The sequence below is a fragment of the Vanellus vanellus genome, assembly GCF_965231255.1.
Source record: "Vanellus vanellus genome assembly, chromosome: 3".
Taxonomy (NCBI): domain Eukaryota; kingdom Metazoa; phylum Chordata; class Aves; order Charadriiformes; family Charadriidae; genus Vanellus; species Vanellus vanellus.
In genome coordinates, this window is record NC_138907.1 from 31,967,517 (window position 1) to 31,995,487 (window position 27,971).

General features: G+C 37.6%; 2 protein-coding genes across 5 annotated transcripts in view; one reads left to right on the plus strand and one right to left on the minus strand.

Annotated features, from left to right (window-relative positions):
- Nucleotides 1-314: 314 nt before the first annotated feature.
- PIGF (phosphatidylinositol glycan anchor biosynthesis class F) lies at nucleotides 315-21,165 on the minus strand. 2 transcript variants are annotated; one of them, XM_082481816.1, is made up of 6 exons: nucleotides 21,079-21,165; nucleotides 20,505-20,755; nucleotides 18,756-18,847; nucleotides 17,710-17,826; nucleotides 12,103-12,211; nucleotides 315-449 (listed from the first exon to the last, which is right to left on the minus strand). In XM_082481816.1, the coding sequence occupies exons 2-6, from the start codon at nucleotides 20,742-20,744 to the stop codon at nucleotides 336-338; spliced, it is 672 nt and encodes a 223-aa protein (XP_082337942.1). In that variant the 5' UTR covers nucleotides 20,745-20,755; nucleotides 21,079-21,165; the 3' UTR covers nucleotides 315-335. The 2 variants fall into 2 exon arrangements, with proteins under 2 accessions (XP_082337942.1, XP_082337943.1); XM_082481817.1 differs by having other exon boundaries at nucleotides 21,027-21,150.
- Nucleotides 21,166-21,296: 131 nt separating this feature from the next.
- The window catches only part of CRIPT (CXXC repeat containing interactor of PDZ3 domain), a 32,844-nt gene continuing 26,169 nt past the window's right edge, over nucleotides 21,297-27,971 (plus strand). For 2 of the 3 annotated variants that reach the window (XM_082480594.1, XM_082480596.1), the window contains exons 1-4: nucleotides 21,297-21,365; nucleotides 21,610-21,675; nucleotides 22,079-22,133; nucleotides 22,803-22,906. In XM_082480594.1, the coding sequence (XP_082336720.1) occupies nucleotides 21,350-21,365; nucleotides 21,610-21,675; nucleotides 22,079-22,133; nucleotides 22,803-22,906 (241 nt within the window). In that variant the 5' untranslated portion in view covers nucleotides 21,297-21,349. Of the gene's footprint in view, nucleotides 21,366-21,609; nucleotides 21,676-22,078; nucleotides 22,134-22,802; nucleotides 22,907-25,714; nucleotide 27,971 lie in introns of those variants that run through there. The other variant, XM_082480595.1, reaches the window with a different exon arrangement.

The window sequence follows — 27,971 nt, forward strand, 5'->3', positions numbered from 1 at the left end:
GCCTTCTACAACCAGTGAAATCCAGAGGAATAAAATCAAAGTCAACGAACTTGTAAGAAGAAGCCACCACATCTGTTACAAATATTTTATTCAGACTGGAAGGTACAATCTCTCAGGGTTACATAGTCTAGAGGAAGCAAAAACTGCACCATGTTGAAATGGCATCTGTGCGATTTTATTGAGTGGAGATGCTTGGCCTGAAATACTCTAAATGAATTTGGATAGTCTTCTGCTTTGACTATACATATATATATATATATCTTATAAAAACAACAACTTTTGCACAGTCTGTATGGAATCTGCACAAAGAAATACCTTGTCTCTCTTTGCTCCAGTTATCTGCTTTTGTATGTAAGCTGCTTCCGGTTCCAGTGTATCCACAGAGGTGCAATAATCAGACCAGCCATATAGCCAAAGGTAGCTCCGAGGGAACAGGAGATGGGCCATACCTGAGGGCAGAACACAAGGTAAAAGCAGACAATGAGGAAAATGTTTGTAGTTTTTTGTACTTCGTGAGCACAAATTCTCAGTGTAATTTAGATACTGAAAGACAGTACAGTCTAATTCTACTTTCAAGCTTGACGCGCTTTCCTAAAAATGCCAAAAGTGTAACAGTCATCTTCATGAACACTAAATGCTGTTGTACAGTTTTTAATTAATAAGCATTAAAATGTAACCAGGCTTCTGGCTATTGCAGACTTTAGTTTGATATTCCCAAAACTATGTGAAAAACTTAGGAGTATGTATATCCCTTGAAGTGTTCAGCTAACGTAACTTCCTGTTCCACTGCATATGTTTGGAAACTTACAGATTTCTTGCCAATTTCTCATGCCATTCTGAAATTTTAGAGATGTGTTTATAAATGAACTAATATTCAAGTAAGGCCAGAGACTGAGATGGATAGAGGGTTTTTCTTCCTTTTGGTCTTGAAAAGTAGACAAAGGGATGAATTTCCCTCTGGCTAGCAGTAGGGAGGGAACATAAATTTGGAAACTGACTGAACATGTTGCACCCAATTCAGCAAACTTGTAGTAAGCCAGCTGTGTTAAAGAGAGCCTTAATTATAAGCTCTATTTCCAAGTACAGGAACAGGGAACTGACTCAATACAGTTGACTCACTTTCACAAACCATCTAGCACTAAGGCAAAGAAGGAACGGGATTCTCCCCCCCCCCTTTTTTTTTTGGTTTTAAATTGCTATTGATTTGCAGGGAGGAGGGGCCAAAACAAAACTTAACCAGTCTGTCCTTAGATATAGCTTGTATTACCAGTCAACTACATACTGCATTTGATGAAAGTCTCAACTAAGCTGCTGATTAAAAATTATTATTTATTGTGGAATAAACTGAATTTCCATCCCTCTCCAAAATTCTCCTTTGCATATTTTTTATGCAAGGACAATTTTGCACTTCCTGCTGTACAGTGCATGTTCCTAAAGCAAGTACAGACTGCGCTCTCCTGGTTTTTTAATTTTTAAATTAAGGGGGATATTTCCACCTTCTATACTACTTGAGACTGAGAAATGCACTAGACATTAAAAAACTGTACACATCTCAGTGTCCAGCCTTCTGTTCTACTTCATTTTGACTTGCAATTCCTGAATATCAAATTAACTTACTCTTAGTGGTACTGGTTCCTCCTTTCATTCATTTCCCTAGTTCTGGTTCTTCTCTTCACTTCATTATCACTTGGAGAAATATATTTATTCACATCCTTTGATCATGGGAATTTTAATTAGGAATGAAAGTAATGTATTTTGTCCTCTGCTGTTTCATCTTCACAGTCTCCTCAGCTGTTCCATCTTCACATTCCTTAGCATTTGCCCTTTTATATATTATTTGGAGGTCTTAAGGAGTGTAGCAAAGATGACTATAAACAAGGTGCCTTAGGTACTCTTTATTGACCTTGTTTCATTCTTCCATTTCCAGACATTCTGTATTTGCTCCTTGTTTTTTGTTGCTGAATGTTTTGGCTGTTGCCTCTCAAACCAAAGACTTGCTTGTTTTCATTCATTCAACAGTGGTATTGTAGATCTTCTATAAAAAGCCTTGAGATGCTTTGGCATGGTAAGATATTATGTACATTTAAAACTCACATGAGTTTGTGGCCTTGGCTAAACTTACGCTTCAGGTGGATCTTTTCAACTTTTAAATGAAATATAATCAAGTTATTTCTAGCATTTTGCAGGCTATTACACACGTCTAAAGGACAAAAGAATAAAAAGGTCCCTGCAACCCCAGCTGCTTACTTAGTAATGTTCAGTTGGAACAGGAGTCATACTTTCCTATCCACTGATTAAGTCAAATACCACTCTACTATCCACAAAACTACGGACGGAGGCTTCATAACTCAGTGGTCTTTTTGTATCCTTCGTTAAATTTTACCTACATTAGGTGAATCTGTAGTTGCCTGTTTGCTTTTCAGAAGTATAAGTAAATGTTGGACCCCCAAATTTTTCCACTTTCCCTTAACTAGAGGGTCAATACCCTGATGACCCATTGATCCTGTATCTTTCTGGTATTTTGTGTACACTGGGCAATTGTTGGTACGATTAAAAGGATCTCTGATGATTGTTGTAGCTTCTTTTACCTGACTGAACTGCAACTTGGAACGTGTTTTTTTTAACAGTTATGTAACTTTGAATATTAATTATGCCTCTCTCTGCCTTCCAAAACATTCAGTTTCTGCTTCGCTTTTTTAAAATCAGTGTTGAGGCTGGCTTACTTAACACGTGACTCTGACCTCTGAATCTAACCCTCACCGGTGGCAGCTGGCTAAGATAGGGAGCAAAGGGAAGAAACCATACAATACTCCATCTCACTGACTATGAGTCAGACGCAAAAGAAGCACCACCTCATCCCTTCTAGTGACATAGAACAGAAGGGTACTAGGCCAGGTACTCGTTATGCTGGTCAGATGGCCCAAAGTAGTTCTGAAGGCAGTTTGATTGGGCTTTGAAAAATCCCTATGCACAGAAGTTAAAAGCCTGGACTTAAGAGCATTGCTGTCCTTACGCTATTTTCTCTAACCCTCAAGGCAGGGCAAAATAACCCCAACAGACACGTAATGATACCAGTTTTATTCTTCACTGCTGGTCTGTAGGCTACGTGTAGCCAGATGCAACCATGTATATATCTAAAGCAGCAAGTTATGAAAGACAGATTAAGACATGGCTCGTAAGCACATCAGCTGCACTAAAATAACAGCCCTTGCATATGCTTTTTGTCCGTCTATGAAAGTGGGTGCTTTATTTTGCATTAGCTGCTGGCCTCATTTTTCTGAGACCCAGTCTTTCTGCTGGACCTTTTTAAATTACTTTGACTTGGTCTGCTTTTGCCCTGTCTTTCATATTATCTCTTAAACATGGTTTAGCTTCCCTAACTTAGTACAAACTGCCTCTAAGTGATAAAAATCTAAGCAGTTAATATCCGTCTGCCTGTTCAGAGATTCCATTCTACTTGTTTCAAGTATGCAACTTCTAATCACCCTTCTCATCCCCTAAGAACTATTCAGCTCAGTTTCTTCTACTTTATGCTCCCTTCTGCTGTGAGGAAGCTGATGTATCCTACCCCAGCACTTGTGTCATCTCTAGGCTGGGTTAGCAGCAGGGGAATAAGGTGTTAGGTAACATTGCCTAACTGCGCTTTTTTTGGAGGGGGAAGAAGGTTGATCCAGAGAGAAGAGTGCAGGGCATGCAATAGACAGGACAGAACATTCTTCAGGAAACTGTCATGAAATGCCTTGTCTGTCCCAGCAGCTGGGAAGCATCAGCTACCATCCTCACTGCCTAATACAAGAAGAGTCAGTTTACATATGAAATGCACGTGGAAAAGGGCATTTTAACAACCTGTGTATGATTACTAGGAAACTGAACAGCAGCTTGGCAAAACCAAATCTCCCACTACATGCTTAACAAGCACAAAAAATGCATTTCAGGGGGCAGAGCATGAGCCAGCAAAACGATTCTGACTTCTGCTATTTGTTTTAGATTTCTTTTTGCCTTTTCTTTTCATCTGGCAGTAGTGACAGGACTTAACAGAGATTTCTTTAGGCTAGCTAAATAGACACTGCAGAACTGCAAGGCTTCTAGTATATAATAGAACTCATTTTAAGAATAAGGACCGAAAATAGGAATTGCCAACCTTTCATGACACAAATGACTTCGTTTCCTCAGCGCTTTTTAGAACAACTGTGAACTAATGGGAGAATGCTTAGCATATTGCATGGAAAGCAGAGCATGTTGCAGGATCCCAGCAAGGTATCTAGCTCTGCTGTACTATGCGTGTAGCTAGCTAAACCAGAATCCTGACTGCATGACAGTTTTGTCATCTGTGACAAGTCTGTAACTTGCATCCCATGTAATGGGAATTACACTGACATTGATAAAGACATAAAGGCCAGATTCTTACATGCCAGAGCAGCTATACCCTAGTAAAGTTTTTAGAGCTACTATAAAGGAAGCAGCTGACTGCTGGAACTTTAATTATACAAATGCAAATACAGTGGGGCAATCTACTGTACTTAACTTTTTTTTTTTTTTAGGAAACTGGTCCCATTCTTTAGATGAGTGCTTTTGTCATGTTCCTAAACTCAATTTTTTTGTATGCTTACTATTTCAAAAGATCCATTTCTGCCTGTCAATTAGAAAGCTATGTAATAATTTTTGTTTCATTTTAAAACTGAATAAATGAGCGTAATTACTTTCCCTCCCTGTTTCTAACATGCCTTAAATTTCTGATTGTTTAGTCTGTACTGTCTTAAAAATTTGAGCACATGCCTTTAATCTATTTTGGTTGCATGCACATGTTAACTAAAAGTGTCTTACCACATTGTACAGAATGTGTGTGTTGACAAGAACATGCCGAGGAGAAGAAAGTGTGAGGTTTTTTTCCAGCTGGCATTTGTAACTAGAAGTTGGTTTTGTGGATTTGTGTTCTAAAGTTAGAGCAAGCATAACTGCCTTTAATCTCACCATTAAGGTTTACATTAAGAAAACCTATCATTAAACAAACGATAACCACAGTGAAGTGAACAGGCTTCTACCTCTGTTTAAAAAAAAACCTCAAACACTGGATATTATCCCTTTTACTCACATAAAGCAACTTCATTTACAGCAGAACTTTCACAGTATGTAGTAGATCCAAAAGCAAATACAAGAAGGAAACTCTCTGAGCTGTGTTAAGAATAACAAAGTAGTGTGAAAGTTTATAGCCCTATTTCAGCTTACTCAAGTAACCACCAAGAACTGTACCCAAGATTCTCCAGATTATTTTTCAGGTTACAAGTGTCTGAGAGGTATCTAGGCTAATATTTACAGTCATATTGGCTAAATTACATGGCAGTCAATCAACTCATCTGAGTTGTATTAGCACTACCTATTGTATTTGAAGTATCCAGTATAAAGTGGGAATACATTAATTTCACTTTTACCTAATGATATGAAAACACTGTAGGCAGAATATTCTTTCAAAGCCACTTTTTATCATTAGTAACAGGTACTACAGATCAAAATAAAGCTACAAGATAGATGAGTGGGCAAGCATACAGTAAACCCAGAAACATGTTTTAAAAGTTTGTTATTAAAACATGCAATAGACCCGGGAACTTCACAATTTCCAAAATTCAGTTGTTGTCAATGATGAATGGGGTGTCTGGAGTTTTAATCCATTGCATATAAAGCATGCTGATAAGGTTTTGTTGTGTAATTATACCATCTTGTTCTGCAGCTAAATTACCTCAGGCTGAGTAGAGAAAGCACGTGTCACAATGTGTCTAGTAACACCTAAATGATCCCTTCTGTTTTGGTGGTGATGTATTTTAAGGTGCCACTTCTCAGATGACACATGCAGCTGGGATCCTAATCACATGCTGTTATTAGAAGTACACCATTAACTTGAAAGAGGTAATCTGAAAAAATTGAGCAACTGTAACAAAGGAAGTTATTTTCTATTTCTTTGCTAGAACTGTCCTAACTGTAACCCTTACATACCCACTGTGCATCAGAGGGCTAGAGGCAACTAGAGATGGATGTACAATTCTTTAAACGTTTTCAACATCAGCTAGAATGGCCTTATTTAAATGTTCATAATTAAGTGTTGCAAAGTATTTTAAAAATTGTTTAAGAATTAGATAGTAATCTCAGAACACTGGCAAAACTATTCACCAGTCTGACGCTTGTAATAAACTGAAACGTGTCTCGCAGAGTAAGTCTTGAAAAGTTTGGGGTTTTTTTGTGTTTTTTGTGTTTGGTTGGGGTTTTTTTGTTTGTTTGGTTGGTTGGTTTTTTGTTTTGTTGTTTTTTTAAATACAGAAATGTAACTACTGTAGGGACTAACTTGCATTCCTGTAAGGCAACTATCTTTACCTTTGTCTGAGATAGGCTTAATTCTGCAGACCTATAACCAGGAACAACCCTAGAGTAGGCCTCCCTGATCAACTGTTCGGCATAGTTACAAATTACATTTTTCTGAAAACTAGCAGAGGGGCAAGAGGTGTGGCCAAATTATGTTAAAAAATTACTTTAAGAGCAACAGAGTAATGAAAAACAATGCATCATCAGGATAGCAACTGACTTTCAGCAATGTATTTTATACTTCTAACAGAAATGCTTTATATATTTTTCACTTCCAATCTGAAATATTATTCAGATAATTAATGTCATTTTATTTCCAAAACAATATTCTGTTCCTATTAAGTAATATTTACTTAGCATAAAAGTTGTTGTATGCTAAAAAAATGCATTTTACATTATTTTTAAATGTAGACAGGCTCACTAATCTGAATATCCCCTGTATGCAATATTTTTCAAATATAAACGTGGAAAATAAAGTGAAGATTTTCTGAGACATCTGTATTTATCTCAGTTTTGTTGTGTGTCATAAGAGGTATGTGTAAAGAACCAATGTGTTTTCTTTGATTTATGAATAACTCAGGATGAAGTAGCATTTTGGTTTTAGCCATTTGTACATGAATTGGAACTCCTGATGATGAATTTCATACCAAGTTTACTCCACAGAAGTCTGAAGTACTTTGAAGTAAAAACAAATTCTAGTGAAAGACATACAAGACATTGACATCTGATTTTCTGATCAGGTAAGATACAGGTAATGGTACTACAGACTTCTCAGCTTCTACTAATATATCTCAACCGTGATGTAAAGGGATAACTACCATATAATTTTTCAGTTTTTCTATTAAGATTGCAGGAAATTATGCTAGTCCCAATAGAGACAGCTAAGGACTGGGAAACAGATTAGCAAAAAAATAACCTCAGGTGGTCCTAAATTGCTTTTTCTTTTAAGGGCACAAAGCAGCAACAAAGTGATATCAGAAAAACTGCCATATGTATCAGCGTGGCAGTTCAGACGCAGGTGCCTTACAGAAAAGTGCAGGCAGCTTTATTCAATACTCTACTGCAATTCCAGCATCCTCAGTACTCTTTACTTCAACATCTTGTTTGCTTCAGGTGAGTGACTACAGGCCATTTTCATTTGAAGCCATTTCTATGAACAAAACTGACTTCACAGAAGTAGCTTTACATACTCCACTCTCTTAAACTGACTGCAGTCCAGTGCAAAGTAGACTGTAGACACTCTGAAATCGTCTACAGTTTAAAGTGTAGACACTAGATTTGATAAAGTGCTAAATCCTGATCAAGTGGAAAAATAAACCAATTCAAGACACAGTGCTTAACTATTAGATTGTTCGAACAGAACTAAATGAATACCAATAGCCTTTTTTATTCCAAACTCATAGTACATTTCTGCATCTGCTGGATGTCAGATGTTTTGCCAACTTTTGACATTTCAGAGCTACAAACAGAGCACAAGGGCAGCAGCAACCCCTTGGTTTGCTTTATCATGTGATACTTGTCAACTACTGTTGACACACCCAATTCTTGTAGTACCAATTTCACCTTGTCTACAACACTCCTTAAATAATGAATTGTCTGAAGCTAAAGGTACAAATGCAGCTGTGTTTCCATAACATGTTGTTACACCACAAACACTAACCATAACCAACAGAAACATCAGAACCAGATTTTGCAGCAAGGAGGCTTAAAGGCCTTAACACTGCTGTCCGAAATGATAATACCACTTTAGTCTTGCCCATGTAAGACTTCAACCACATTTTCTGTTCTAGAGCATAACCACTTCCACTACAGATTTAAAAAAAAAAAAATCATTTACAACAAAAAGTCTAAAATACAAGAAGGAAAACAATCACTAATGAAACTTGTTCTTATCTCAAAAGCTGGTCTTGAGTCCAGAGACTAAGCTATTCTGTTTGAGTCCGTTTTTGGATCTGAGAAAGGTAAATCCAAAATTGTAACCCTCAAGCTCTCTGTTCTTAGGCTAATACGAGAAACAGCTGATGTCAAAAGCCTGACAGCTTAATACTTTATTCATGCAGATGCCTAGAAGTAATTTGGTTTTGACTGGGCTCTGATTACTTTTAAGCCTACATTAAGATCTACATGATTTTTTTCAGACCTTGCTTGGACTTAAGCTGTGGGTGTTCTCGTAAGCATGCCAGCTGGATTAGCTTCTACATAAAACACTGCCAGTTTATGTCTTTTGAGGGGATTATTTTTTATTATTTTTAAAATAAAGAACCTCTTACTGCAACTGCATTATGTACAGGTATTTTTTAAGTAAGCCAGTGGTTAGATCAACCACTCAGGAGATAGGCAATCTGCACTAAAGATTTTGTTCCCAAACAAAGCAGATCTGCAACAACAGCAGAATCCTTTATGAGAGCCATTCTTCTTTCCCCTGCCTTAGGCTGAAGACAACACAGAAAGCACCTCGCCTCTTTCATTGCTGCAGTGAAAGAATCTACTATGAATTCTGCAATCACCTGACATCAGGTGGCAAAAGGGAATGCTCCTGCAAAAAGGGGTTTCGTTGCCAGTGCCCAGTGAACTGAAAAATAACGGAAATGTCTTCTGGCTCTGAATATTTTTGAGATGGCAATGCAGAGCTACTACATGCAACTCAATACATATGTTATTGAATCCATACTACTCAGTGGGCATAGAAAGACAAGACTTATGTCAACTGTTGCTGAAGTTCAGTGTTTCCAGAGAACCGGATTCATATCTCAGCTTGGCTGAAGTGGGAAGCAGTGTTTCCTGGGCAACTATTGAAAATGTCTGTCCAGGACTTTTTTTTTTTTTTTATTCTGTGTCTTGGTGAGCAATATTTAACAGATCACCTTCACAAAAATATTAAATTATCAATAGGTGATTGAAAACTTCCGAGTTGTGAATAGGATCTCTAACAAGCTCCTTTAAAGAGGTTCATTTCTGCCTTAAAGATTTGTTACCATTTTGGTGCTTCACTGAGATAATTTGACTTCAAAATCTACATTACATTTAAAAAAAAAAGTTTCTTTCATTTCCCCTTGAACAACAGATCTTAAAAAACTAGTACTTAAAACTGCAGTTTTCAAAGACTGTTGAAGTGGCAGCCTGCAGGACTGATAAGCAAACTTTTCTATAGCTGCTCTTAAATTGCTCACACGATGATTAAAGTAAGGATCAAGCAGCTCAGACCCAAAATGGAAAGCAAGATTTCTTTCCCCACCCACTATTTGAAACCCTACAAGGCAGGGGGGAGAAAAGTGGTGATAGGGAAAAATGAGGGGAACTTACAGGAAAGAACACAGCAGCAAATGCTCTGGATCTAGGCATAGGAAAATTGCTTTGATGCAGGAGTTGATAGACAGAAACTCTCCCCTGCCAACTTTGGTATCAGGAGTATGTCAGAAATGAGGCTGGAGATAGTGAAGAAAAAGGGAAATGCAGCTATACAGTTTCTGCTGCTGCCCGAATTCTCTGGGGAGCACTCATGCCCAGAAACAGCTACTGACAAGTATGGTATTTGAGGTTTCTGCAGATGCTTTGCTGTTCTGAGGAGTCACATATCTTTTTAAGTGTCTAAGTATGGGTTCTAGAGCTTAACTTTTGTCAGTCATATTCAGCTTTCATTGACTTGGAGGAGTTTTCAAACAGAAAAAGCTGCCAGACCACTACCAAACTTGTGTCTCCTACTATGGGAAGATGGAATAATGGACAAATAAAGTAAAAAATTATCTGTACTTAAAGTATCTGTCTTAATCTATTATTGTCTTTGTTTTGTTAATCAGAACCTACTGACTTAATAATTAAGTTTTCCTTATATCATTGGTGAATAAAGGGTGACATTTTTATACATGGCATATTAGCAAAGTCTGGGATTTTGTGCATGTATGCGCATACATGCATGTATCTACATCTGCCTAAAAGAGATAGAGTAGTCAGGTGTGGGTGGGATTCATTTGTCTAAATGTGGGTGTCCAGTACGATTTTAGGTATTCTAGTGTTCTGCCTAGTCTCCAGCTACTACTCTGAAAGGTGATGGATCTCCGTTAGGTCCTGTGCCTTCTCCAGCAGTCTCACATGAGTTTCTTGCACGCATCAGATGGCACTCAATATTACATTCAGGTTACTGAATATTATTCAAAATACATGTACATAGACTTACTCTAATCCTCAATGCTGACTAATGTTTTCTGCAATTCTTACTCATGCACACAACTGTTTCCATCCCAGAGGACCAAGTTCTATACTAGGAAATGCAACCCTTATCAGTAGCTCCCTTAGACCATGCAGAGGAGACAGACATCACTTTGGATTTTTTTGACAAATGTGAACAAAGCATGGAAATGGACAACATGCCATTATATGATATATAAATGCAAGTTTTCATTAACAATTCTAGATTGAGTCAAAGCCCAGATAACAGTGAAGACACTGTGACAAATCTTGACTGCAAGAACCTGCCAGGTGTGACATGAAAAAAATCTCAGATGAACAAGAAAAAAGTGCTTGCCTTTCATTGGAGTAAGAAGGTGAATAAGACTTCAGAAGATACAAGATTGCATATCAATGAATCCCTAGATTTTTGGGTGACATTAACATCCATCAACAATTAACTAGTGCCAATGCATACCTATGTCAAATTGATGGTGAAACATCTTGCAAGAGTAAACCCAATTGTTTTTAGGGAAGAAAACCTTATTTTTTACTACAAGTATTAACCTACTCCTCTACTACTATTTTTTAATTAGAAATTTTAGTATCTTATTACACTGGTGTAAAGAAAGACTTGTGGCATAAAAGCAGGCTGTTAGCTACTTACAGAAGACAAATTTCCATTGCAGCTGCAGGCCACAATGTCTCTGCAATATCAGAGAGAAAAGTGGACGCCTGTTACACTGCTTTCTGAAAGAAACCTTTGAAACCATCTGCTTAAGAACAGGCCTGGTAGATACTACTCAGCTGAGAGCATATGAGTTTGGTAACCTGAGGAAAGAAAATATCCACTGAGGACATTAGGAAAAAGCGTTACAAATGTCGTCATTTTATGGCAATTGCAGACTTCAGTCATATTTAATGGAATAATTTCTCCATGCCAACAAAAATATTAAGAAAATAGCACAGACGTTTGAATTTATAAAGACAGAATCCGCAATGCCAGCTTCACATTTTTTATTGTACAACTACAAAGCTAATGCTTGCCTTCCTTTGAAATCAGAAGGTAAGGTTTTAGTACAGTGCTTTGGCCACACCATTTCCACAAATCAATCCAAATCCATTTAAAATGCATTCTGTTAAGTGCTTTTATGGAAGATAGAGGGGAACTAAAACACTAGGAAAGCATCTTTCCTTCCTTATCCATAAACAATAAAAGATACCAGACTGAAGGCAGACAAACTTGGAGCCATCTTTATCATTTCACATTTCTCCTCCTGCTTGTCTAGCTTCTTCATATCAAAATCCTTACAGCTCTATTTCATGATAAAATTTGCATGCAACAGATACTCATAAATCTATAACAAAGAACCTATTAAAAAGGGAGGTAATACTTCTGCATTTTACATCTTTACATTGTAAACAGAGATGCTTCCAATAACTTTTTAAGTGTTTGGCATAACCCTGTAGGAACAGCTTATGAGTAACTGTATAATATACCTGTACAGTTTCAGAGCAATTTTGGATAGCATGCACATGCAGAAAATTCAGAATTTTTACACTTATGATAAAGCTGCAGATACTAACCTGCCAAGGCCGATCCCAGTCAAGAGGAATAGGAAACGCTCCAAACCAAGCTCCTAGTATACTGCACATGGTAGTAATCTGTAGACTGCTTTCCCATATGGAGGTAGCTCTGTAAAAACAGTGTGTTACAAGTTTTCAACAGCAGTAGAAGGTACCACGTCATAATGTTAGATCTGATTTCTCCCAAGACTTCTGAGACTACAAACAGATATAAAAATCAGTATTTGGTAAATAGCATGCAGGTTTCTCCTAAGAGATACACACTATATGTAAAATGTAAATTGTATATTTTAGCTGTAATCACAATCTTCCTATACCACACATTAAGGAGATTTTTTTTTTCCTCTTGAGATGTTTACTGCAAAAGCTAATCTCTTTACCTGGAAATACTCCTATTGAGCTTGAAACACTGTATGATTGAGCAAGTTAAAACATCACAATGATACTGCGTGCATTGCAGGGAAAAGCAGATATGAAAGGGTAGTGGGGGATTGTATAGAAAAGTGGAAGCACAGTTGCAGAGTACTCTATAGTGGAGTCACACTGTTATTACGTGATGACTACAACAATTTAATATTTAAAATATAAGTCCATTATGTGAATATTCTAAAGCAATTTCCATCAACTGAAAAGAAACCTTGTGAATAACGTAACCTGCATGTTGCAGCCCTTCAGCAACGTTGCATCCAAGTTCAAGTACACTGGCTGCAGGATAAATTTATTGTGTGCTAAAGAATTCTTATATCACCAGTCATGGCACATGTATCATAACAGATATTAATGACTCCAGTTCTCAGTCTATAGCCTTCTACCACTACTGACTTCAGAAGTTTTGGCAAAGTTGGGTTTCCATTTAATGGTTAAGAACTTACTGTCCCTCATCAGTCTACCAAGTGATTGTTTTGCTTTTCTCAGGCCATGAACATTTGAGTACTTGGTACCAATTAAGAAACAAGAACAGAAGTCCAGAACACAGTAGGGCACAGTTCTGAGACAGGAGAAGCAGGCTGAAATCCCTGCTCCAAATCAGTAAGGCAAGAAGATCTGAATCCTAATGTTCGCTATATCTCTGATTATAAACACAAACCGAGCTGTAACCAACAGAAGAAAAAAGATGGGCATTTTTATTGCTAGAAGACTAACTGGATAGTAAACTCCAAACTTCACATGTGCTGTTTAGGCTGCAGACATGAAAGCTTTATACCTAGACCTTGTTTTGAAGAGAAGCCTAACATTTCTGACTGCATATAACTCACTGCTGCACTTGATGTTGACTAAAGGGCTCACAAGTGTAAGGCAAACATTTTTTATTGTTTGCAAAATAAAGGTCATACAGGTAATAATAGTAACAGCGCAACATTGACATTTTGAGCAGAAACAGGACTGTTTCTTCTACAGTAACCCCATCCCTCTAACTTAGAACACTTGATTTCAACTCACAATCCTATCGGCTTGAGAATTTTTTTTAAAGGGAAAGGTCTCGATTTAACTAGAAAACTTTAGGAGTCTGCACATAGAAAATTATTGTAAATTATTTTCAGAAACTGAGTAACTGAGCAGAGAGCTGTTAGGCAGCACAGGAGAGAGAATGTTCACTATAACCTTAAAGCAGTGAAAGAGACAGCAGAACATACCAAGGACTGACTGAGGTAGATTTATACTTCAAAAGACATCTTATCTGGTAAATCTGCACACATACTGCTGCACCATATGGAGATATCAGACTGAGTCCAAAAGCAAACCAACAGAATTAGCAAGGCACAGTGCCCAAGTAAAGAACAGCCATTGGTAGTTTAGCAACCATTTGAGCTGCTAATTCAACCACTCCGCACTATGGACGCTGGCTACTCAAATATAACCTGACTTGTCCTCCAACATTATCCTGCAGGAACAGTGCTTTGATTATTCTCTTTTTTGCATGAAATGTCATCCATTGGGATAAAACTCTGAGTTTTATAGGTTTCTTTATTTTTTTAACTATGAATAAGCTATAACTAAAACTATTCTGCTGGCAAAACTAGTGTTATTTAAAATGATAAATGACCACTAGTGGAACAAAGGCCTTTTAAAGCCTAAAGTAATTACTTAACCCCTTCAAATAATACAATACATTAAGTACTGTTTTAAATAACATCTTAATTATGAGGTTAGTTAACATAAAAATTTACTAAGACAGCTCTTGGATAGACAAGATCTGGTATTCTGTACTGTAACGGCACTGAAATACAAAGCTGCACATCACTTTGATGATGCCCACCATTAAAAAGAGTATTTCCAAGTAAGAGTATGCAGTTCACAAAAAAGTGATGAAATAGGTGAAATAAAAAACAGAAGGAGCCCTAAAGTTACAGTTTTATACTATTTTTTTACAAGCTCCAAATAAAAATCTATTTCCTACCCAGGTGACTAACTGCTCTTATACCAGAAAATTCAACACAACTACTCAGATGATTTGAAATAAACAGCCTCCAAAAAGAGCAATAAAAATCAGCAATTGAAAGCTGATTTCTTAAAGGCTTTTATGCAGGAGGCTCTTTCAACCAACAATTACTGAGAAGCAGTCAAAGAATAGTCACCTGCTTCCGTTAGTGCTGATAACCCTTTCTGTAGCTTTTATTTCCTTCTATCCATTTACAGCAGCATATGATAAGTGTCATGACATTGGTCACAACGCTAGATATCAGAATACAGAGTCCAGAGATAGCTGGCATGGTCCTACTCCTTCCCAAATGTAGATTTAGAGAAAAGAACCCTATTTACAGCTTGCTTACTCAGAACTGAAGTTTTTCTGATGTAGCTTACGTTTCTCACACATAGACTATAAATATGCAGGTAAGAACAAGCTGTTCAAATTTCTTAAAGTAATTAAAAAAAATAAATATCTATTTGGTCCATCAAATCGACATTTCCAATTCAAAAGTGTACTCAGTTTGAAAACATGGAGCATGTCCAATTTTCTATCTGAGCTACAATTGTTTCATGTATACAAAAAGCCCAAACAACCAAACACCTCCCCTCCAGCCCACCAACAACCCAAACTTTATAATACAATCAATAAACCTTGCTAGCAGTGACTGTGTTTCAAAGTGCTGCAAGTAGAAACAGAGAAAGTTAAGCATCTCTGCAGAAAAAAATAAGCACTTTGCAAGAATATCCCCAAAATATTTAAGTTGGACTAACTCAGTTGTACCACAGCTATTATGATGCAATAGATTACATTACTTGAATGTAACTTTATGCATAGTCCTATGACAAGACATTATGCACATCAGTAATTTCACACTAGACCACCTAAAACACAGCAGAAAGCTAACCAGAGCAATAGCTGGGTAATTAATATCTCTTACTTATTTATATTTGCTATATCAAGATAAACTTTTTTTTCTAGATGTCTTTCTGTCTTTCCACAAAGACAACAGCACAAGCACATTTTGATCTTACAAATATTGCACAGGTAAATAAGAACAACAAAAATAAATGCTAGTGGTTCCTTAAGTCTAAATTGTACTCAGATATTTTTAAAACAAATTCCTTTTTCATACTAAGCTATACTCTAAATCAGACTTCCCAGCTTGCTGTCCCAGTGCAATTCGCTCAACTCTTCTTTCAAGGCAAACAGCTCTATTGATCTTACCTAACCATCCTTTTTCTCCATTCAACCAGTCCCACCTCACTCCACATCGTTAAGTTAGAGACAACCTTTTAATACATCATGCGTGCACACAGCTCACACCTAAGTGCAAAATGTTCCAACTCATTCATGAAGTCAAATGAAAAAACCACAGAATTATTTTTAAAAGAGCAGCTTGCTACAATCCATTAAAAAAAAAATCAGTACAGTATTTCTTTGTAGTCTATTTTCATTCAAAGGCTAGGCTAAATATAATTAGTAAATAGACATTTTATTCAGACTAATGTCACATGGCTCACTAGTAAGAAGTATGTACAAATTGTCACAGCAAAAATGTCAAAACAAGACAACCCTGTTTCCTATGCAATAATTGTGCTGAAATAACATTAAGATACAGACTAGGAAAGAAAGAAATTGACTGGCATTCAAAATCTAACCTGGCACAAAGACAGACTGATTGACAAACATCTGTGTGTGACAAACATCTGTGTGTGACAAACATCTGTGTGTGACAAACATCTGTGTGTGACAAACATCTGTGTGTGACAAACATCTGTGTGTGACAAACATCTGTGTGTGACATCTGACTTCAACTATTACTTCCAGTTTTAAAACCTCCAAAAATAACTAAGTGAATCAGCAATGATTTGTTTTGGCTAAACAATTCCATGCACAAAGTCTTGCAAAGTGTAATTTCCATTCCTCTATTCAACCCTTCCACTGAAAATTAAAAAAATAAGTATAACTAATTTGAATAAGGATTCAAGATAATTTTGATAATTTTCAGTAAGATGAGAACTGAGATAAACTGAAAGTCAATAACTGAAACTACTATAAAAAGTATACTTTTGTCTTCCTCTACAGAACTTTAAACCAAAAGTAACTCCATAGGTCAGTGTCATGGTTTAAACCAAATCGGCCACTGAGGACATGGGGCACCCCAGATGGGACTGACAGATGCTCCCCCCTACCCCTCTTCAAAGAGAGAGGCAGAGGAGGGAAAGAGAGACTTATGAGTTTAGAAGGACCTAAGCTAGACGAGGCCTAGCTAAGAAGCAAAGCTACTGAACAAAATCGGTCCTGTTTTACCTCAAACCAGGACATTCAGCAGTGTTATTCAACTTCTCAGTTTCTTTTGAGGTAATACTTCACTGTAATGAACCATTAAAAGGGAATGAGTGGTAACAGCTTATTATTAAACTTCAAGCATACGTGGGGCTTCTTTATGTGCCAGTGTCCGTGTCTTTCAAAAATCCTGTTATTTAGTGAGTGAAAAATGGCAAAATACATAGAATAATTCTGAAAAATACATTATTCTCGATACATGTCATGGCTGTCACTGAAGTGAAAACGAGATTAAAAGGCTCATTTGACTCTAAACAGACTCTTGAAAAAGATTAATGCTTGAAAACTCCGACACTGAAAACAGCTTGCTTTGAAATTTGAAAAATAGCATGGGTAAACATTACATACTTAAGACCACAGTAAATTATATATCATTTTCACCATTATATTCAAGTTAAAAATACTGTTAAAATAGTGTTTGCTTTGGCTTGTTATTCCTACTTTAAAAAGCTGTGTTTACGAAGGTACTATTGGATCATGTGCAAGAGTTTCCCTTTACAACTCAGTCTCACGTCTCCTCTTTATTTGATAACCATCATACTGGACTGCACAATGGTTTTGCACCAGTAAATTACGTGTTTGAAACTTCACTTCCTTCAAACACATAGAAAGTGATATTTAGTGTCTGGACACCAAAAATAAAAAGTAATTTTTCTGAATCAATGTGTTCAAAGTAAATAATAATTTTCTTTGTCAGAACAGCTTTCATAAGCTTGTAATTACAAATATGAAGAATGCCTGTAATTCTGGAAGTTTTCCTTTCTTTACAAAAAAATTCCATGACACATTGTTTACATCAATTCTGTCCAGTCTATTCTGGGTAAAATCAGAAACTTTCGAATAGAACTTACCCGTTTTTACTAAATACCCGTATCCATGCTTGTATGTTTGGTCCCAGTATACACAAGCACTGTAAAGTAGTAAAGGTAGACAAGAGAACTGCAAACAGAAACGTCTCAGTCACTGACCTACAAAGAAGGAATATTACAAAATTAAGTGAAGGAGTTACTAATTTTCTAAGAATTCCAGTATTTAGGAAAAAAACCCCAACACCTAAGTCAACTTGTGAAAGCATGCATGCTTTCTTAAACCTCATGTAGAAGAATAAAGTATTTTCTTTTTACTCTGCAGAATAGTAAAGAAAGATGGAAAGAAGTCTGGTATCTGTTTGTTATCTTGACAAAGACTGAAATGCAGTAATTATTTTAAATGCCTGATACCCACAACATTTTAAAAAACACAGGAGTACCTCATATAGAACGTTAGTTCTGAATTGAAGTACACTTGGATATTTACTTCCTTATTCCACTTATTTTTCTAGTTTGATGTTGTGGAAGCAACCATGAAACCAAATTACACGATGCCATTGTTAGTCACTAACTTAGTATGTCTCTCAGAAATCAGGCTGCTTCATGCCTTTCCTTTCCTCTCCATCCCCTTTTTAATCATTCCTAAAAATCAAAACACTAATATCAAAAGGACGAAAGATATGAAAGATGTGCATTTTAGAATCTTATGGGGAAAATAACTAAATGAAACATGGAAAAATGTTTGTACCCTTATGTTTGACATAAATTTTAAAGTAAAAGGAGTTGTTTGCAACTATCTTTAACAACACATCTCCAAATATGCAGAAATCGTTAAGAGCCAGCTTCTAAAAAAAAAACAAAACAAAAACACAAGAAACAAACAAAAAAAACACAAAAAGAACCCAACCCAAAACCAACCCCACCCCCCCACCTCCCGAAAAAAACAAAACAGCCACCCTTCTTCCCCCAGCCAGGAGTTTATCCTTTTATTTCCAATGTAGCAGGAATTATACAACTACTTATACCAATATCTGCAAGGAGGACTGCCCCTTAAAACCTTTAAGGAAAGATAGGGTCTTCTGACTTACTCTATGAGAGGTGCTCCATAAAGAACAATAATCGCATGAAATAGAATGCAAGACATGAAAAAGTATATACAGCATTTTAGAAATCTGGATATCTAAAAAAGAGCAATAAAGTATCAGAATAATGTTTCAAAAGAAAAAAGAAAATAAGTAACATACATAGTCCACATCTTAACACTAGCATTGTACTCTACCTATTTCTTTAATGTCAGCTATAGCACAGTATGATAATAGCATGGCATATTTCAAAACCATTTTCCCTATGTTTAATACTTCAAATAACTAATTAAAAATGATCACATTCCATCTAAATTTTTTTTATGCACCCTATTGTAATAAGGCAAACATACAAAAAATATAACCGGAAATTACAAGATAAACAGAGATAATTTTATTAGATATTTTTACATTTCTGTTTTACACCTGGGTGTTATGTCCATTCATCAAAAGGCATCTTTCGCAGAAAGTCAAAAAATATTTAAAAGCAAGAAAATATGTAATATGGAAAAAAAAAGACATTTAGAATCAAATGTAATACTTAAAAATACATGCAATAAAACCCACTACATTTTGAACTTGACATCTTAAATTCTAAATCCATTTGAGCAATGTCCATGACTTTCTATAAGTTTGCAAAACACATAATTTTCTATGGATTTAACAACAGTTTCTGGGTACTCACTATATCATATAGAAGTACAGCCACTTGATAAACAGTTCTGGTTAGGTCTGTTCTGATCAGGTCACAAATGGAAATCCATAATTTCAACTGAACACTTTTTTTTTTTTTGGACATTTATTTCTTATGCTAGGCTGGGATAAAATCTCACCTAGAACATGAAGCCTACTTCATTTTTTAATCACAGATGGTTAAAATACTTGTTTTCCATAATGATTTTGTGTATTTCACATCCCCCTCAGTCAGAAAAACTAGACAGAAGCTTTGCATACAAAGATACTGCTTTCAGGGATGTCTGCTTAAATGTTTGAGAATCACCACATCAGAGCATTAAATCTTGTCAGACTCTGCAAGTTGGGAGTGCAAGACTATCCAGCTGACTTCAAAAATGACAGAATCATGTATGCCAGTATATTCCCCCACTCCTGAACAAGTTGTCTGCTGCTCTAAATTTGCTGTTCAAGCCTATTTTGTTGGGATTTAGTGCTCCTGTTCAAACTGCAACTACAAAAATTTCTCCTAGATTTAGATTCTTCTGTGTGCAAACTCCATCATTCAAGGAAATGTAGCCATTTTAATACTTTTCCACGTAATTTTTTAAAATTTACCAATTTTGTTGAAATTCGAATGAGCTAGTCTCTCTTTTACGTCTCAAATTCTAAAAACTATTTCTCTTCCTGTAAAGTTATTAGAAATTTATAACTACACATGCGAAAAGTGTTTCTTCCTAACACCAAAGGTCAGGCCTGCACCCATTCAACTTTGTTGATTTTTACCACCATGCAAATTGTTGGAAGACCAACTGCTGGGACTACAAACAACAACATACTGACAAGAAAAAGGAAAGGCACAGAATTGCTCACCTGAACAGGTTATTTACAGGTAGAGAAAGCTTAAGATCATGAAAATATTGGAGAACTTCTTTCACAAGGTGCTACACACTCAGGTCATTCATGGAAAACAAGAATTTGCCACCAAAAAATGACTCCTTTCTTTCTCATTCGATTATTTCAGTGAAAGAATTTGCTTCCCCTCCATATTGCCTGGTAGCAACTTAAGAATAAAAATCTTACCTTGTGAGCAAATGAACTTCTCTTAGGAGTCAGATTTGGTTTAAGGACTAAGTGCAAGATTATATTAAGGGTACCAACACAAACAGAACAAATACACAGCCACGTGAGGTGTGTTCCCAAAACTGTGAATGTGTCCCAGAAGAAAGCTGGAAGAACTGCTGTCAGAATAATTGAAAAAAAACAGAGGAGGTTGGCAGCAAAGAGCCTCCTTATTTCTGCTTCTTTCATCGTGTTCCCCATTAACCGGCCACCTGCAAGACAGAAAATCGCACCCCGTTACTGAAACGGCCTAAGATTTTTCCTACTCACAACACGCAAGACAGAACTCTGGGCTTAGTTTGGGACTGAAAGTTATTATTTTGGGGGCTGAAGAACGTCGCTCGTTTAAAAATCAACCCCCAGAACCTCGGACACAACAGGGCTGCGCCGTGAGCACTCGCACCGAGCGGGCAGGCAGCCTCCCCCCGCACCGACACCCCTCACGCCACCGAGCGCCCTTCCTGACAGGCGGAACAGCCTCACCCCCTTCCGCGCCCGGGCTCTTCCCAACAGCCCGGCCCGGGCGCCTCCTCACCGCTCTCTCTTCAGCCGGGACACGGCGGCGGGACGGCCTCAGGCCTCGGCCTCGCTCGGGGGCGAGCACCTGCCCCGGGCCGCGAGGGGGTGTGGGGGGGCTGAGGGGCCGGCCCGGCCCGCCTCTTCCCGCAGCCTCGCCGCCCCGGCTGCCGCCGTGCGCGCGCGGGGCCGCCCGGCAGCGGAAGCCGGCGGCTCCCGCGCGTCAGTTCCGGGGCGGGCCCGGAAGCGGCTGTTGGGTGGTGGTGTTGTGGTAGTGGTGGGGGTCAGCCATGGTGTGCGAGAAGTGTGAGTGCGGGCGGTCTGGGGGAACGGGGTGGGGGATCTTGCCCCAACCGCCGGGCCCTGCCCTCGGTGGTTCTGGGCCTCCCCTAAGCAGACCCCCCCCCTCCCCTCCGCCTGGTCTCGGGCTGTAGGTGGCGGTTCCGGCAATGTCTCTGTGTGAGCTGTCATTCCCCCGCAGGCAGCGCTTCTCGCAGGTATTAATGCGGCGTAGTTTTAATTTTTTTCCTTGGTAATGTTTCCTGCGTAGGTGAGAAGAAACTCGGTACGGTGATCACTCCCGATACGTGGAAAGATGGTGCAAGAAACACTACAGGTAATCTTGGGGATGTTTAACGCTTCTTTTACAGGTACCTTAAAGCCAGTTGGGCATCTGAGCTGTTTTACAATCCTAAAGGTAAAATTTGAGAGAGAGTTGGTTGGGTTAATTTTTAACGCCTGTAGTTTCACTCCCATGGTAGTTTAATGCACTAGGAATTTATTTACCCTGAGCTGTTCAGTATTGAACTTGTCTGGGTTTTTTCACCTTGTATGGAATGGTGATGCACAAATGGAGCACAGTGTAAAGTATTCTGTTGTCCTGTGCTTTGATGCTGTGCTATATGTTTTCTCTCTTACAGTGACTTTATTTGCACATGTGTAAAAGCTGTAAACTAAGCTTTTTAAAGTATGCTTGGAAATGGGAAATTTATTGGTGTATGGTTTTGCTCGTTTTGTAGAAAGCGGTGGCCGCAAGTTAAATGAAAACAAGGCATTGACCTCAAAGAAGGCAAGGTTAGTATTTAATACTGATTTTGGCTAAAAAAAGTCAGTTTGCTGTAACTGAGGCCTGTTTCCTGCACGTCTGGGCAACTGCGCAAAGCTTGTCCTAAATATATCTATTTTTTAAAAAATAATTTTGTGGGGATTATAACATTTGGTTAGTCGGTAAAAGTATGTCCATACATATTTCATGGGTGCTTTCTGCTGAATTGTAGACTCTGGGCATCTATTTTACTGCAGTTCTCACAGAAATTGCTAGGGTTTGATGCTTTTGTTAGGAGAGGAGCTGGGAAGGCTTATTTTCCAGCTAAAAGGGCCAGTATGATCTCTTGAGCATTTCCTTAATGTCCAGGGGTCATTCTGTTATGGAAGGCAGCAAGGCACTGCTGGAAGCTGTTTAAGTTTAAAATAGTCTAATATCTTAATAAAAAGACAAGTTTTTAGTTCTGCTTTTGGTAAGTTTGTGTCCGTAATGCAGGAAATCTCTCTTAACAGGGAGAACAGGAGCTTTTATGTGGACTTTGTGTAGCCTACTAGAAATAATCTTTGTATGTCCTTTTTCTAAATTATAGTTTTTGTTGGAGTTTCTGTCTGCATCCTCTGGCGTAGACTTTTTAGGATGAGGCAGAGGAAATACTTTATTTCAAGGCGTATAAATAAAATACTTCTTCTTTTTCCCAGGTTTGATCCTTATGGAAAGAACAAATTTGCAATATGTCGGATTTGTAAGAGTTCTGTCCATCAGCCAGGGTCTCATTATTGTCAAGGATGTGCTTATAAAAAAGGTGAGTTTCACTGAGTACTAGATTACCCCGGTTTGCTTTGAACTTAGAGAGCAAGTGGAATTCTCAAATTTGTTTTGCCTTACAAAGAGAAGGCTAAGATGAGATTTAATGGCTATCTTTAACTAATAGAAGAGTGTGGCTCCCATCTTCTCTACACCTTCCTGAGGTGCACAGTAATAGAATAAGAGACAATGTACACAGGTTAGAATGTGGAAAATTCTAACTACATACAAGAAAAGCAGTTTTCACCGTGAGGGTGGTCGAACATTGTAATAAGAGGGACCCACAGAGGTTGTGGAATCTCTACAGGAGGTGTTCAGAGCTTGACTTGAAAAGCCCTGAGCCAGCCAGATCCAAGTTGGCTGTGTTTTGAGTGGGGCAGAGGCAGGCCTAGAGACCGCTGGAGATCATTCCAAGAGATCATTCTGTGGTTCTGCTTCTTTTAGAATGTTTCTGGTATCTGAAGCAGTAGAACTGGAAGAATAACTGTAAGCTTAATCTTGGCAATTGCATAGAAAACTGTTGTCTAGCAAGTTTGATTCTTCTTGGTTTTTTAAAAAAAAAAAAAAGGCATTTTGTAAAACTCAATTGCTTGTTGTAGTCCCTGTTTTCTCCCTTCTCCCCTCTCCCATTTTTTATAATAGATGAATCTAAAACTCTAAATAGTGGTCTCAAAACCCTCCCAAAACAATCAAAAAAACCCCAAACCAAAAACCAAACACCCCAAACTCATCGACTCCCAAAAAACCCCCACAAAACAACCAAAAATCCAACTTCTGATCTTGGTAAAATGATAAGCTAGCTTAACAAAAGTATGATACCTGGGGAATAAAAGGCGAAGAAGAAAAAAATAAATTGTGTTGTAAAAGCAATTAAGAAATCTCTGAAGGCAAATCATGCTCATGGTTGTCTTTGTGCCTGCATGTATTCTTATTTATTCAGTGGCTTAACATAGGCCATTGGAAGGTTAATTTCTCTAATAGGCGTCTCTGTTCCAGTTGGCTTAAGGTGAAACTAAAAAATGAAAAAGAAGAATATAATCATCCCTAGAAAGCAAGATATTGCACTGTGCAGTACATAATATATAAAATATTTCTGTGCTTATGAATTATGTGTGAATGACTGCACTGAAATTCTGCTTATACCTGGAAGCTTTCTATCTCCCATATTCATAGTAAGTCTTCAGTACTGTTAAAAACTGTTCAAAAACTCCTGAGGGAAAATAGATCAGTTTCAAGGAAATTTGATGGAGAGCCTTAAGGATATAAAACTTCTACTAATCTTTTGATTTTGAGTGGGTAAGCAAAAGGGCTCAAACTTAGGAATTCCTGGAGCAGAAAAAAAAGCAACATGAACTCTGTTATGTGATAAATACTGAGGATTCCACATAGCCCACAGACATGGGGGTCAACCAATTGTTAGATGTAGAGTTACAGCTAACCAGTAGTAAGGTTTGTTCATGAAATTACTTAATTGTTCTATAAATGTGCACTGTTTCACTGAGTCAGTGATTTAGCAGCCTGCTGTAGGAGGGTTGCCTTTTCTGGTTGCTAGATGCTCACCAGATGGCTGCCTCTATCCCATATGGTAGAACCTTGTTCTCTTTCTTTAGCTTATGGCTGGTTTGGGTGGGCTTCAGGATTTTGTGTTTGTCTGCTTGTGTATCCTTTCAGGTTGAGTCTGGTTTCTTCATAAAATTCAGAACTCTTAAGTGCTTTAAGTTCTAGTTCTGACCATCAAAGCTGTGGCTGTGGCATGTTTCTTGAATCAAATCCAGTCATACAGCTTAGTTCTTCAACTGTTGCATATCTCTGAAATTGAGAGGCAATCAAAAGTTAATGACTCCTCAAATTAGACCTGAAGTGGGCTGGACTTTGCAATCTAAAGTAAATCATGTGGCATTTTCCATGCTCTTGTCTTTCCTAATAGACTCATAGATACAGGTCCAGTCACATGATGTCAATATATGAAAGCACGTGATTTGAAGAGAGTTAACAGGAATAGTTGCTACTTGACATTTTTTTTGTCTGCTGATGAATGGTCTTGTAGAATGAGATGTAGCCCTACCAGACAAAAGATTTAGAACCTTTCTGCTTTAGAAGAAGAGGGAAATATGGAGACAACCCATCCCTCTGCCCCTGCCCAACTTGTGTACTTTTTGCTGCTCTAGTCTTCTGACTTGCCAGTATTTCAGTTTAGGTCAAAGCCCTCTGGGATGTCAGTGGTCATTTTCACTTCAACTCTCAAGTATTCTTGGTGTCCATTGTTTCTCAGGTCTACTGCTCTATGAATAGCTAAATTCTATGAAACCATATTTTTCTCAGCTTTCTCAATTGGCTGAAGCTCCCTACCTGATAATCTTCCATTTAGCAGTCAGTTCGTTGGTGACTAGGTTTTCTTAGCCTAGCTACTTTCTGTCTGTCTTGGGCCTCGTTTCGGCTACAGGACTTACAAAGTTTAATAATACACCATTTTTACCTGTTTGCCAGATGGGAGCTGTTCCTGGCTTTCTTCCAGTATTCCAGCAAACAACAGAGGCTTTCAGTAGTGTTGTGAATCGTAATGCTCTCAAAATAGAGCTTTTTTTTTTTTTTTTTTTTAAAGTGGTAGCATTACACATATGCTGCAAATACTAATTTGTGTTAGAAGTCATATTGCAATATCTGGTGAGAAAATGCACAGATAGATTGTCAATGAGAGGTCATTTAAACAATTTCTTGAAAATTATGTTTACAAAAACATGCAACTGTTTTTGAAGAAAATTGTAATTATTTGAAAATAATTTACACACCTTTTGTGTGCTTATAGGCATCTGCTCAATGTGTGGCAAGAAGGTCTTGGATACGAAGAACTACAAGCAAACTTCTGTCTAATTGACTAGTGTTTTTATGAACTTTAACTTCTGTGTCTTTGTACAGTTAACTTTTCTCTAAAATCATTTGTGAATATTTCTGGAAGATAATACATGTATCTGGAATGAGATGAGAGGTAAAGATAGCCTGATTGTTTGCCTAGAATTGTACGTAATATTTGATTTTTGTTGTTTTAGCACTAATGTTAACTGATATTTAAAGGTAGTGGTTTGCAGCAACTGAAAGAGTTCGAAGTGCATGAGAGGATCCTAGTGGATAGGTTGAAACTATGTTACCATTGTAACACAGGTCCTGGAGATTAACACTTTATTCTTTTGCAGTATCTTGAATCTTCTGCTTGTCTGATAGTAATATTTTATAGATGTATAAAGTATGAGCTTATATCACCTCATTAAAATAGTATCTTCATTTAGTTCTGTGCTTATAGGTATTTATAATTACTCTTACCCCAAACTATTATCCCCTCCCCTAAGTATTGCTCTTCAGATTTTAACACAATGTCCTGTTGAATTTTGTTTCTGCCTACAGTACGGTTGGTTAAATCAAATTGTTGAACTACTGAATCTAATGTGTTACTCTGCCAGTTCTTACTTTGGCAGTAAGACTGATCAGCTATCCCCCCATCAGCCTCTAAGGAGGCTTAACATATGGCATCTGGTGGCCCAAGGCAATAATGAGCATCGGTTTCTAATGGCAGGTCCCAGTCTCATAATTTCCTAAGTTAGTCTGGCTTTAAATACTTGGTTTGAAACTGGCTTTTGAATTCTATGATGTAATTGCTTATATACGTGTCAAATTCGAAAGATCAAAACAGGCTGCCTTCTCTTCAGCATTGGTTTGATATAAGATTTGAAGTGAGCCACTCTGAACATGAGAGGCTGAGTGTAGCTCCGCATTTCTTTTTGTCCTTTGGTTAGTTTCTACATAAGAAAGCAATTTCTCTTGTGGGGAGTAATATGTTCACTATGCATGCATTTTAAGGGAAGAGAATGGTACTTTTAATTCATGGTGGGGTTTTAACTAGACCTGTTTAAGTGTTTGCTCCTCCAAGCAATCTCCTCTTGGCAATCTGTTACACTTTTACAACATTCAACTGTAACAGAAAAACTATCAATGGGAATTTCCCTATGAATAGATACTCTGTTTTAGGTTTCCTTTTGTTCTCACATCTATTACTGAGATAACTGCATGACCAATGGAGACTGAAAAACTGCTGTTCTTTCTATGTCTTAGTGGGAGAAAATAAAGAATACTGGGGATATAATTATCTTCTTTGCTGTAAGTAGCCCTCTAAAGGAGTTGCCTGACATTTCCTATCACCTTTAACTATCCATTATTGAGCATTTGTCACCAAAGTTTCTTGTTCCAAATGTGTTGACATCTTGCAGTTGCTAAAATGGCAATTCTTTTCAATATTTTATCTACTAAGAAGCTTTGTCAGGATAGTGGAATGAGCTGGGTCCCCCAAAAGAAGAGAGGAATGCTGCTGCTTTTCATTTTAAAAGCTTCACCTACCTTAATAATTGAATGGAAGTACATGGATTAGCTAGCTGGTGATAGCTGGCGTCCTGCAAAGTTATTTCCACATGGTGGTGGCCACTTGTTTCCAAACACATCATGGAATTCTAGGATTAGTGTACATCTTTATGGCACACCCTTTATATGGATGAAAAGAAAATGTCTGTAATTAGCTTCAAATTTTGCAGCAAGTACTTGTTGCCAGAATGTGTGGCGATTTCAGATGGCAGATTCTCTGATATTCTTTGAACTCTTCACGCTTTATGGGTGTGTTCTATAAGATTGATTGATTATTTTTTTTTTTTTTTTTGCTATTCTTTGAATAAAACTTCTTTTCTTGTCCTCCTAAAACTTGCCAGTATCTATATTTTAGGAGCATTACTGTTTGTAATTCTTGCATACATGGTATGAATTGAATGTTTATTGCACTCTGTAAATGTTGGCACTGAATGAACTCTTACCTCATTTTGTAACTGATTTAAGAACAGGGTTTTAAATGGTATGATCCTGTGTTCATAATTATTTTGTGAATAGAGCTTTTGTGCACCTGTATCCTATTACTGGGCAGCTGCTTTTGCATGTGAAAATGTATTTTTGTTGGAAAAGGAGGACAGGTTTTGTTTTGTTTTTTTGATAGTCATTACAAACAGTGCTTTATTGAGTGGTTTGTACAT

Excerpts from the sequence above, each read along its gene's own strand:
- PIGF (XM_082481816.1), bottom strand. The coding sequence starts at position 20,744 with ATGGGGAACACGATGAAAGAAGCAGAAATAAGGAGGCTCTTTGCTGCC. Across the intron at positions 18,848-20,504 it reads GAAGTTCATTTGCTCACAAG|ATATCCAGATTTCTAAAATG; the intron begins GTAAGATTTTTA and ends GCTCTTTTTTAG. Across the intron at positions 12,212-17,709 it reads CGGGTATTTAGTAAAAACGG|AGCTACCTCCATATGGGAAA; the intron begins GTAAGTTCTATT and ends CTGTTTTTACAG.